The sequence below is a fragment of the Mirounga angustirostris genome, unplaced genomic scaffold, assembly GCF_029215605.1.
Source record: "Mirounga angustirostris isolate CCGP_5_RB_7025 unplaced genomic scaffold, mMirAng1.0.hap1 SCAF_13, whole genome shotgun sequence".
In the NCBI taxonomy this organism is placed as follows: domain Eukaryota; kingdom Metazoa; phylum Chordata; class Mammalia; order Carnivora; family Phocidae; genus Mirounga; species Mirounga angustirostris.
In genome coordinates, this window is record NW_026991721.1 from 5,395,729 (window position 1) to 5,407,610 (window position 11,882).

At 58.3% G+C, this 11,882-nt stretch overlaps 1 protein-coding gene across 10 annotated transcripts; it reads right to left on the reverse strand.

The window, feature by feature from the left end:
- Positions 1 to 424: 424 nt before the first annotated feature.
- On the reverse strand, positions 425 to 10,034 carry ANKRD13D (ankyrin repeat domain 13D). 10 transcript variants are annotated; one of them, XM_064576096.1, is made up of 15 exons: positions 9,753 to 10,034; positions 9,065 to 9,200; positions 8,844 to 8,968; positions 8,088 to 8,133; positions 7,858 to 8,001; positions 7,406 to 7,595; positions 3,667 to 3,742; positions 3,183 to 3,274; positions 2,897 to 2,975; positions 2,680 to 2,810; positions 1,773 to 1,930; positions 1,558 to 1,674; positions 1,315 to 1,478; positions 1,142 to 1,233; positions 425 to 779 (listed from the first exon to the last, which is right to left on the reverse strand). In XM_064576096.1, exons 1-15 carry the CDS (start codon positions 9,840 to 9,842, stop codon positions 581 to 583), a joined length of 1,839 nt encoding a protein of 612 aa, XP_064432166.1. In that variant the 5' UTR covers positions 9,843 to 10,034; the 3' UTR covers positions 425 to 580. The 10 variants fall into 10 exon arrangements, with proteins under 10 accessions (XP_064432166.1, XP_064432170.1, XP_064432164.1 ...); XM_064576100.1 differs by having other exon boundaries at positions 425 to 794; positions 8,827 to 8,985; positions 9,753 to 10,032; XM_064576094.1 differs by having other exon boundaries at positions 425 to 794; positions 9,753 to 10,031.
- Between the last annotated feature and the right edge of the window lie 1,848 nt (positions 10,035 to 11,882).

Here is an 11,882-nt window from a genome sequence, read left to right on the forward strand (position 1 = left end):
GGGAAGTGACTTGTCCAAATCACTGGGATAGAACATGCTGGAGTCAGTGCAGGAATCCAGGCCTGGTGTGCAGGGGGCTCCTCCCAGATGGCTGGCAGTAGTCTGGAGGCCCAGCCTTTCCCCCTCTCAGACAGGAGCACAGGTGGGTTCTGGTAAAGACCCAGTGAGTCACAGGAGGACTCCAGGGAATTGATGTTAATGGAGCACCTACTCTGTAAGGGACTTGACATATGTGGGTTCATTTCACCCTCCCAACAGCCCTGGGGAGTGGGAGGCGGTCTCATTTTACAGCTGAGGAAACTGAGGCTCGGAGAAACTGAAAGGGCTACAGCCAGGATTCAAACCCAGGTCTGCAGCCATTGCCCACAGCGTCCACCCTCAATGTCCCCTCCCCACCTTGTCTCCCCATTGAGCAGAATAAGCCTGCTGCTCAAAGTCTCTTTATTTCCACCTAGGTCTCCAACGCAAGTCCACCTCCAGGGCTCCAGGCCCCAAGCTTAGCAGCAGAGAGTTTATAAATAAATAAGTTACAAAAGCAGGTGGGGCAGCAGCCCAGACAGCCCTCCCAGGGGCCGGGTGCTCAGTGCTCTGTGAGCGAGAGCTGCAGGATCCTCTGTAAGTCCTCCTCCTCCTGCTGCCCCCGTCGTTCCTGCTCCTCGTGCTCCCTCGAAGACAACTCCAGGGCCAGGCGAAGCTGCTCCTCAAAGCTTGAGGGGGCTGGGGCCGGGGGGGTCCTGTGAGGGGATTCTGGGCCGTTGGGCTCTGTGGACATCCGCAGGCTTTCTTGGAGGGCCCTTCCAGACAAGGCGTGAGAGGAAGGGCAGACCAGTGAGCGCTCAGGCTGGGGAAGAAGGCTAAGGGCAGGATCATGGCTATGGAGGACAAGGGCAAGGACAGGGTGGCTGGGACCCAGAAGACCAGAGAAAAGAGACAAGGCGAGGGGCCCCGTCTCCCCCATCCTCACGCTGCCTTCAGTGGTAGGCAGCGCTGCTTATGGAAGGTGGCCTTGGAGAGGGCATGGGATCCCGGGCCTAGTGCCTCCCCACTACCCGCCGCCACCAGCCAAGGACCCCCTGGCTGGCAGGGTCCTCGGGGCAGGGCAGGCTGAGACACTGTCCTAGTAGGTCCTAGAGGGCCTCACCGCTCCAGCTGAAGCTGCTCCTCATAAGTGGTGGCCTGGGGAAGAGGGTGGGCACCAGGCCGGGTGTTGGTCAGGGCCTCCCAGACTGTCACCTGCAGCAGACGAAGCCCGGAGCTGTCACGCCTGCCACCCTTGCCAGCACCCAGGCGGGCCGGCCCCTGCCCGCGTCCCACCTGCTCGGCCTCCGCGCCTGCCTCCAGCAGGCTCTGCCGGATGGCAAACTGGAGCAGGTCGTCATCCTCGTCGCGAAGGGGCTCGCTGCGCTCTGTGCCCAGCACGCTGTACCCCTCGGGCACCTCAAACACAGCGGGATCCACTTCACACGGGAAAGGGCTCCCTGCGCAGGAGAAGGGCCACGCTCAGCCCCGGGGCTCGGGGACCAGGGAGCGGCGCAGCCCGCCTCCCTGCCGCGGTACCTGAGGCTGGGCCGCCAGGGCCAGGGGCCGGCACCCACACTGAGCTCAGGGGCTCGTCACAGCCACACAGGTTGCTGAAGGTGATGCGGGCATTGAGCACGTGGAAAAGGGGAATCTCTGCGAGGAGACAGCGGGCCTGAGCCACCGGGGCCAGCAGCCGGCCCCCGTCCCCAGGAGCTGCCCAAGGGCCCCCAGTGCCCCAGGCCACCCCTCACCAATCTTGACTGGGAAGCCAGGGGGAAGGCGCAGGGTGATGAAGTCACGCAGCTTGGCAAAGTGAGCGTTGCTGATAGCCATCAGGTCAATGATGGGCGTCACCTGGTCACCCAGGGAGAGCGGGTGCTCCTCACTCAGCCAAAGCGTGGCCTTGAACCTGCACAGGACGTGAGTCAAGGAACCTCTGGCGGCCCCTCTGTTAAGACCCACCCAGCCTGGACACCTGCCTTTACTCACACTCTCTGCCAAGACTGCGTTGCCCTCTTGTCTGCTCAGCTGTCCCGCCTGCCTTCCCCAGGAGCGTGTGTCCTTCTGGCCCTACTGCCCGAGCTGCCCCCCAGACCCTGGGCCCAGGCTGGGGCCTATGGTAGCCTCAATTCGTCTGGATGCGGAGTCTACCTGTGGTCCCTGGACAGTGCTGGGCCCACCGTGAGCTCTATGTCATGGCTCATCAGATCCTCCCAGTGCCCTTGTGAGCAGGGGGACAAGTGTGACTGTTATTTTACTGAGGAGAACAGACTCTCAGAGGGGAAGACATTTCCTGGGGCCACAGAGTCAGGAGATGGCAGCGCTGTGAGCCCTTCCCCTTTGCCATAAGCTGGCCTCCAGCAGGTGCTCATTCAATTGAACAGAAAGCCATAAATGGGCGGTGCTGCCCATTCATTCATTCACCAGACAAGAGTAACCAGTCCTCTGGGCCAAGCCCCCGAGCTGGTGCCAATAACCACGGATAAGACAGACCTGGCTCCTGGACCCAAGGAGGAGCATCTAGCAGGAAGCCAGCTGGGTGAGTGGGTCCCCCACTCTGGCGGGCCCCAAGTGTGACAGGAGTCTGCAAGGGCTCAGGGGGACCAGGCAGGGTCCCCGTCCCTGAGGGAAGTCCCAAAGCCAGCTCCAAGACCTCACCTCTGTACTTTGCTGGACATCTCAATGGGGCGGCCAATGTTCCTCGACTCCAGGCTGAAGTTGGGATCGAAGTATTCACTGGGGGAAATGGCTGTGGGGTTGGTGGGGCTGGCGGCCTGCTGCACAGGAGCCTGGGAGGGCCCCATGAACAGACTTAGTGCTCAGGAGGGTGCCTGCCTGGCCCTGCCCACCGGCCCCCTGCCCGTGACCCCCCCACCTGGGGGCCTGGCTCACCCCGCTGTGGGAGGAGTGCTGCTGGGCCATCCCGAGGAAGGACTGGAATGGAGTCTTCCCTCCTAAGGAGAAAGGGTGGGAGCCCATGAGGAGACTTTGGGCCACTGCCCCCAGACTGCCCCCCTGTCCACTCTGGGAGCCTCCTGTCGGGTGGGAGACAGAGCACATGGGAATGGGGAGGCCTCCCAGCTTGTCCCAGACATTGTGGCCCTAACCCCAGACCAGGGTAACCCCAGCATATGGTGTGACTGGGCAGCAGGCAGGCGCACCTCGGTTTACCTTTGCTCCTCGACTTGTCCTGATCAGAGAGGTGCTCCGTGCGAGTGCGTGTCACCAGCTCCACATTGGTGGCACTGTATACCTGGGGAGCAGGAGGGACACGGGGGGAGCTGAGGGCTCAGAGCCTGTTTCCCACACTCAGCCTCACCAGTACAGGACCCACGTCCTCCTCTCTGCAGGGACAGACAGGATCTCGCCCCCCACTTTGGAGGAGGTGGCAGGGTCTGAACCATGGGGGCTCAGTCATGAGGGGAAAGCGCTCCTCGTGTCATCTCGGTAACCCGAGTCGGGGCCCGTGCTGGGGTGATCCCTATGTGCTCGGCGGGGCCTGGGCACTCGGGCCCCCCTGAGTTCCCATGGCCACACGGGGCTTCCAGAGCCCACGGGCTACTCTGTCTCTCCTCCACATGGGTGGGTGTGGAGAAGCAGTGGAGTTCCTGGGCCTTGTCTCCTACCCCAGCCCCCACCACTAGCCTCTCCTGCCTTGGCCTCGTAGCCGCTAACGGTTTCCATCTTCTCAGACCGCCAGCCCCAGATACCACATTTGTTCCTGAAACAGACCAAACAGGAGCTCGTGAGGATCCGGACCCCTCGGCCCTAGCCAGAGCCTTCCCTTCCAGAGACCCCTTCCAATTCGCCTTCCCACTATGAAACGCAAGGGCCTTGAGAGGACGCCTGGACAGCTGGGGACAATCAAACAGGGACTGGGGACTAAAAAGTACTGAGGAATTATCATTAATTTGTTAGGTGTGATAATGGTGTTGGGGCTGGTCTTATAAACATCCTTATCTGTTAGAGTCATGTGCAGAAGCATTTACTGTTAAAGTGATATGGCATCTGGGATGTGCTTTAAATAGTCCAGGAAGGGGCGCCTGGATGGCTCAGTTGGTTAAGTGTCTGACTTCAGCTCCGGTCATGATCCCAGGGTCCTAGGATCAAGCCCTGCTCAGTGGGGGTCCGCTCATCCCTCTCCCTCTGCCCCTCCCCCCACTTCGCTCTCTCATTCTCTCTCTCAAATAAATAAAATCTTAAAAAAAAAAAAAAGTTTGGGGGCTCCTGGGTGGCTCAGTCATTAAGTGGCTGCCTTCGGCTCAGATCATGGTCCCAGGGTCCTGGGATCGAGCCCCGCATCGGGCTCCCGGCTCAGCGGGAAGCCTGCTTCTCCCTCTCCCACTCCCCCTGCTTGTGTTCCCTCTCTCACTGTGTCTCTCTCTGTCAAATAAATAAATAAAACTAAAAAAAAAAAAAAAAAGTTCAGGGAAGAGGCACCTGGGGGGCTCAGTCAGTTGAGGGTAACGATGCTTGATTTTGGCTCAGGTCATGATCTCAGGGTCGTGAGATCGAGCCCCGCAGTGGGCTCCACGGTGGGCATGAAGTCTGCTTAAGATTCTCTCTCACCTTCTGCCCCTCCCCCCACCTCTCTCTCCCTCCCTAAAAATAAAATAAAATAGTCCAGAGAAAAAAGGAAAAAAGCAAGGAAGGATAGACTCAACAAGATTGATAGAATGTCGGTTAAGTGTTGAAGTTGGGCGAAGAGGACATTCTAACTATTCTCTCTTCTTTCATACATGTTTGAAATTTTCCAGAATAAAAAGTGAAAAATAAAAGTGTGTCTGATTCAACAATAATAGTTACAAGACATCAATATCCCACTTTTGATAATGGCTAGGACAAGGAGACAAAAGATCAACAAGGAAACAGAAGACTTGAACAACCCTATAAAAGAGACTTAATAGACTTTCTTAGAACACTCCACCCAACAACAACAGAATGCACATTCTCCTCAGGTGGCACATGAAACATTCTTCAGGATGGACCATATGCTAGGCCATAAAAGAAGCCTCAATAAAACTGAAAGGAGAAAAGTCATACAAAGCATGTTCTCCAACCACAAGGGAATGAAATAAGAAATCAATAACAGAATAAAGATTTGGGAAACTCACAAAGGTGTGGAAAGTAAACACACTCCTAAAAAACCCAAAGGGTCAATGAATAAATCAAAAGAGAAATCAGAAAATGCTTTGAGATAAGTGGAAATAAAGATACAATACTCAAACTTGTGGGATGCAGCTAAAACAGTGGTTAGAAGGAAACTTAGAGCTATAAATGACAATATTAAGAAAAAAAATTAAAGACCTAAGTAAGTGGGAAATGGTCACATGGTCACGGAAGAGGACACTCAACATTGTCAAGATGACAGTGCACCCCAAGCCGAGTTACAGTTTCAACGCAAACCCTATCAGAATCCCACCCAACGATATCTTTGTAGAAATTGACCAACTGAATCTGGAATTCCTATGAAATTGCAAGGGACCCAGAATACCCAAAATAATCCTGAGCAAGAAGAACAAAGTCAAAAGATTCACACTTTCCAATTTCAAAACTTACCACAAGGCAACACTTATAAGACAGTGTGGTCCTGGCACAAGGACTGGCATATAGGTCAACGGAATAGAGCTGAGAGTCCAGAAATAAACCCATACATCTGTGGTCAACTGATTTTCCACAAGGGTGCTAAGACCATTCAGTGAAAAAGAGCAGTCTTATGCACAAATGGTGCTGGGACAAGTGGGTCATCACCTGCAAAACAATGAAGTCAGACCCTTTCCTCACACCATACACAAATAGTAATTCAAAATGGATCAAAGACCGAAATGTAAGAGCTAAACCTATAAAACTTTGAGAAGAAAACACAGGGGAAAATCTTTGTCACTTTGGATTTGACAAAATATTGTTAGACATGACACTGGAGGAACAGGTGACAAGAGGAAAAAATTCAAAAATACATAAATTGTATATTTCATGAAAATTAAAAATGTGTCGTCAAAGGACACGGTCAAGAGAGTGAGAACTCAGCCCACAGAACGGGAGAAAATATTTGCAAATCACATACCTGAGAAGGGACTTAGATCTAGAATATATAAAGAACTCTTGCAACTCAATAATAAAAAGACAACCCAATTTTTTAAATGCGCAAAGGATGTGAATAGACCCGTCTCCAAAAAAAGAGCTATAAATGGCCAATGAGCACATGAAAAGGTGCTCCACACATCATTCACCATGAAGGAAATGCAAATCACAACCACAGTGAAATACCCCTTCTCACACCCGCTAGGGTGGTTGTAATCCAAAAATAAATGAATGAACAGCAATGTTGGTGAGGACATGAAGGAACTGGAACCGTCAAACACTGCTGGGGGGGCAGGGGATGGAAAATGCTGCAGCCCCCTTGGTGAACAGTCTGGCAGTTCTTCAAACAATTAAACATCTGGTTACCAGATGAGCTAGCAATTCTACTCCCAGGTATACACCTGAGAGAAATGAAAACTATGTCCACATAAAACCTTGTATACTAATGTTTACAGAAACCTTCATAAAGGCGAAAGGTGGAAACCATCCTAATGTCCGTCAGTAGATGAGTGAATAAACAAAATGTGAGCTAGGCATACAATGGACGGGGTGAAGCAGTTACACACTAAACTGGATGAAGTGTGAAAACGTTCTCAGTGAAAGAAGTCACACAAGACCACGTATCGCATGATTCCATTCATGGGAGAGTCCTGAATAAGGAAATCTACAGAGAAAGTAAATGAGTGGCTGCCTAGGGCTGGGGAAGGGGGTGAGGGCACGGGAGTTGGCAGCTACAGGATTTCTTTTTGGGGTGATGACAATGTTCTAAAATTGACTGGGGTGATAGCGGCATTTCCGCAAACACGCTAAAAACCAGTGAATCGTACACTCTAAACAGGTGAACTGTTCGGTATACAAAATTATATTCCAATAAAGCTGTTTGTTTGTTTGGTTTTCAAAAAGGTTATTTCTGAAGTCTGTTCCAGGAACTGGGACATATGTTGTCAGAGAGAGAACAGCCTGGCCGGTAGGAATCTGACCCTACCCACAAAGGACTCTGGCCCAGAAACAGCCATACTACTGAGAAACCCACACTGGGGTGAAGAGCTGCCCTGAACCACAGCCTAAATCCTTGTTGTGATGGGAAAACACGTGAGGGCCCCCTGACCTAGCCTCCTTCCCAGGAAGACCGCTGCCCTCGGACAGACATGCAGGGGCCTGAAGGTTGCCACAGGACCTGCAGGTGGTCTGGGTGGGACACTGGGCCTGCAGGGACCCCTGCCCCCACCTGAGCAGCCTCTGAGCGGCTCACCCTCCCAGAGGCCTGAACCGGGACCCGCGGTGTGGCCGGGCCCCAACTGACCTCTCGAAGGCCACATTGCGCGTGTCCAGGTGGGTGGAGACGATAGGAGAGGTGAGCCGACTGGCCACATGCTCTTCACTGGGCCGCATGGCGGCCAGCAGCGCTTCCGGCTCCTGCAGGGTGAGCCCCAGCGTCTCGGTGTGCACCACCTGCCGGTCGTGGTCCACTTCCATCACCAAGGCTCCTGCCTCTGCCAGCCGGCCCGGGTGCGTGAGGGGCACAAGTCAGTGCCAGGCCCCAGACAGCGGGGGAAAGGGCCACCACGGTGCCCTCAGCCACCTGCTGCTAAGTGGGTGAGGCCCCAGCCCGTGGGTCCCCTCCACCCTCAACCTCTGTTTCCAGAAAGTAGAGAAAAAGAACAGCACCGTTCTCACAAGCCACAGAGAATCCAGCGGGTGGTGGAGGGGGATCCTGGCCTGCCTCATGCCCACAGTGAGTCCCCCAGAGCTCACCCTGGCCCTTGAAGATAAAGCTCCTCCTGCCACGCTGCCAGGTCATGTGCTCGAAGCCCAGAAGACTGGTGTCCACCCGCAGGCTCTCCCCCCGCTTCCACACTCGGTACACGTCACTCGGGCACATCTTGGACACAAGGGGCACTGCAGGGAGTGCGGGGGTCACCATGGTTCTTTCCCATAGGATCCCCCCGCCCCGCCCCAGGCGGAGCCAAGAGGTCCTCACTCACCCCAGCTGGTGAACTCCCACTTCATCTCCACGTAGAAATCGGGGGCCTGAGATAGACCAGAGCACCTGTCAGGGCCTGGTGCTGAGGATCGGCGGGCCTAGGGAGCTCCTTGTCTGTAGCCCCTCTCTGGGAGTCCAGCCCCTCAGCAAGTCTTCAAGTGCTATGTCCTAGCTACGCCCCCACTACAACCACACCCCTCCCCCAGGAAAGGGTGGGCTAAGTGGGGCCCTAATAAGGTCTTGGGATAAACAGACTCTAAGTATCTGGAGCCCGGAGGTCAGTGTCCACCTGGCCACTAGACTGCGGAGGGGCCCTGGGGGAATTTCTTGCTCCCCCTAGGTCTCAGAGTCCTCATCTGTAAAGAGGGCACAATGACCCCCTCTGGGCCTGCCCCCCATGCTTGAGGAGGGCCAACAGGTACTCAGGGGCACCAGGCCACACCTGCAGAGTCAGATGAAACTCTCCCCCCAGGGAACAGGCCCACATCTAAAGCTCTGTGGAGATTTCTGGTACGAGGGACCCCTGACATCAGCAACAGCTTTCCTCCTAAAGGGCCCCGTCTCGCCCATGTGGGCCTGGACTCCTCTTCCCTACATGACCCTGGAATGGGGTCACTGTCGTCGACAGCGATGGGAAAGCATGCTGCGCAGACGGAGTGGGTGGCAGGTGGCCAGTGACCCCCCACGCAGTGTGTCACGGCCCCTTGACGCGGCTCCCTACCCCTCCTGACGGACCGTACCTCTGTCCCCGCCGTACCTGGCGGAGTTTGTTGAGCAATTCCGGAATGCCAGCCAGTCTCTGTGTGGCCCTCTGGTAGTCCCGATACTGGAGCACCAGCTGTACCATCTCGGGGTCCCCAGTGCTGACTGCCTCCTGCAGGACTAGGGGCACCAGGCCGCTGAGGGGAGCTCTGTCGATGGCCCCAGGCACCAACCCCACCGCCAGCCTCAGGGGAGCCCCTGTGCCCTCTGCAGTACCTGCCCAGCCCTGGCAGCTCTCTTTGCCCACATTGGCATTGTGTCGAAGGAGGACTCTGACGGACTCCAGGTTCCCCAGGGACACAGCCAGCTCCAGGGGAGTGCGCCCCCGGGGGTCCTCCTGTTCAATGTCGTGCTGGGGAAGATGGGACACTCAGCACAGGGCCTTTGCTCTTCAAGCAAAGAGAAGCAAGAAGGCCACTAGGCTGAACACGGCTGGGGGGCATGGAGGGAAATAAAGACAGCAGACAGGCCATGGGAATGGCTGAGGGTGGCCTGCGTGTCCTCGTAGGAGGAGGGGGGGAGCAGGTGGGAAGGGCCTGCCCACCTCTCCTGCCTTCGGCCAGGAAGAGAGCTGGGGATCCGGCGGTGGGGCCTGGTCAGGCAGCCTGGTCAGGCAGAGGTGCAGCTGCAGATGCCAAGAGTTTGGAGGGGCCTGGGGGCCAGAACCAGGCTGCCTGTCCTCAGCCTGCTGGCTCAGGGGTGGTGTGGCGCGAATTCGGGGGCCGGATGCAGTGCGAAGCGGGCAGACGGGCGGGCGAGGCCCAGCGCTGGAAGCCGAGGCCAGAGGCTCAAGCGAGAGGGGCAGGTGACCCGGGCTTCGGCTCAGGCCGGGCGGCCTCCAGGACGGAGACCACGGTTTGAGTGGGCTGCGCGGAGGACAGCCCGGGCGCCCGGTGGGTCTCACCTGGCGGCTGTGCAGCGCGGCCTCCAGTTCGCGGTGCCGGTTCGCCCAGACGAGCCGGTGCAGCGGGAAGGTGGGGCCCGGGCCGGCCATGCTGGGCCTCAGCGCCGCATCGCGGGAGGGAGGGCGGGCGCGGCGGGGGCGACCCGGCCCCGCCTCGGCTTCGGGCCTGCCGCGGCCCTCTCGCCCACGGTCCGCGCAGCCTGGAGCGGCGCCCCACGCAGCCCCCGCGCCGGGCGGCAGTGGCGGCGGCGGCGGCGCAGGCCGTGAGGAGGGCGGGCCGGGCGGGCCGGGCGGGCGGGACTCGCCGGGGCGGGGCGGGGCGTCGGGCCGCGCGCCCCCTTGCCTCCGGCAGCCATGGCAACCGCAGCCGGGGCCGCGCCCGCCGGGGGCTGGAGGGGGGCGCTGCTCAGTCGCCTTGGCAACCACGCGCGCCGGGGAGGGAGCCAGGGCCCGCGTCTCGGGGACCCCGGCCTCAGCCGGGCCTGGGTCTGCGGGGGGCGGTCTGGCGGGCGGGGCCTGCCTACGGCTCCGCCCGCGGCCTGCAGGGGGCGCCCCAGGCCCAGCGCAGCCCCCGGCTTGTGGGTCCGGAAAAGGAAGGAGGGAGTCCGGGGGCGGGGCGGTTCGGCCAGGGGCGGGGCCTGGGCCCCTGGGACGTGCGCGCGCGAGTGCGCGTGCGTGCTCAGCAGGCCGCGGTCCTGCGGCCTTTGGGCTCTCCGCGTTTCCCCAGCCGGCACTCACGCGTGCCCTGGGCTTCCTGCCCCGGGCGTCCCATCCCAGGCCTCGCGGGTACCGACTGTGCCTGTGAGGGCGGCTGAGGCGGGACACCCTGGCTCCCCTTCCCATCACCTCCGAGATGTCCCTGAATGCACCTTCCCCAGGGACCTGGGCCGGGGTCTAGTGGTCGCCTCATGACGGTCCGGGCCCAGGCTTGCGGGGAGGCGGCCCCGCCAGGTCACTGGAGTCAGGGATGGGAGCACTGGGGAGTGGGGGCAGTGGGCCTGGCTGGAGTCAGGCCTCTCCCGGTGGACTGTCCACCGTAAACGGCTGCCTTCACCCACCGCACAGATCCCTTTTGCGGAGGCTGCGCTTTGCTGCCGGCCTCCGGAAAGGAAGGAGAGTTTCGAAATCAGGGCCGGCCCCTCCACCCACACCGGAACTGGAGTGCAGGCCTCAGCCGCCCGAGCTCTGTCGTTACCCCAGCCTCAGCCTGGGGTCGGGTGTTGGTGGGTGGTGAGGCAGCCGCCAGGCTTGGCCAAGGCTGACCCTCTGGTCTCAGTCTCCCTATTGGTAAAATAACCAACTACATATTTTTTCTAGAAGTTTGAGCTGAGTCTCCGGGCTGGGAGGGCTTGGTTGCCATTTTCACCCTGCCTTCTCAGTGTGGGTAGGCGGCTCCTGTGCTATCTGGGATCTTTGCCACTCTGCCCTGTGGTGTCATCAGGTCACTGTGAAGTCCTTGGCTCTAGAGCGCCTCGAAGGCCTCTGAATGTCCAGAACTGGACATCCGGCCACACTGCCCCGCGGCAGCCCTCTCTAGCCTCCACCTTCCTTGGAAAGGGCTCTCCCCTCCCCCAGCTTCTTCAACCCAAATCTAAGGGTTCTCCTGCCGGGCCCCTCCTGATTTCTGCAGTCTTGCACACAACTCTCCACTGGTATGAATCCTAATTCCACTGTCTCCTCAACCCTCTTCCAGGGCCCCTTCTCCCTGTCCAACCCCCAAGTGGGGCGTCCCCCCTGCTGAAAGCCTGTTTCTACTGTCACCCCGACACCGTCCCCAGGACTGCATTTCAGCTTCCTCTGGGACATCTCTGTGCCCGGTGTCCTATGCTATCCCATTAGCATTACCTAAAACCAGATCTGGTCACATTCACCCTCTTTCCCCCAGGCTGTACTCCTTGGCGGTCCTCTGAATGTGCCATAGACCTCCCTGTGGGCCCTCTTGGACTCCTACCTCTCTGTCGTCCCCAAGTGGGGCCCATTCCTGGTGGGCCATGTTCTTCCTCTCCTTGCATTTCTTCCCTGGACAAGCAGTGGCCCCTAGCCTCCCCCCCTGCTTCCTATCCTTTGCCTCCCTCCCTGCATCATGGGCATCGATCAGTCCGCCCTCATCACCCAGCCTGTCCAGAGCCT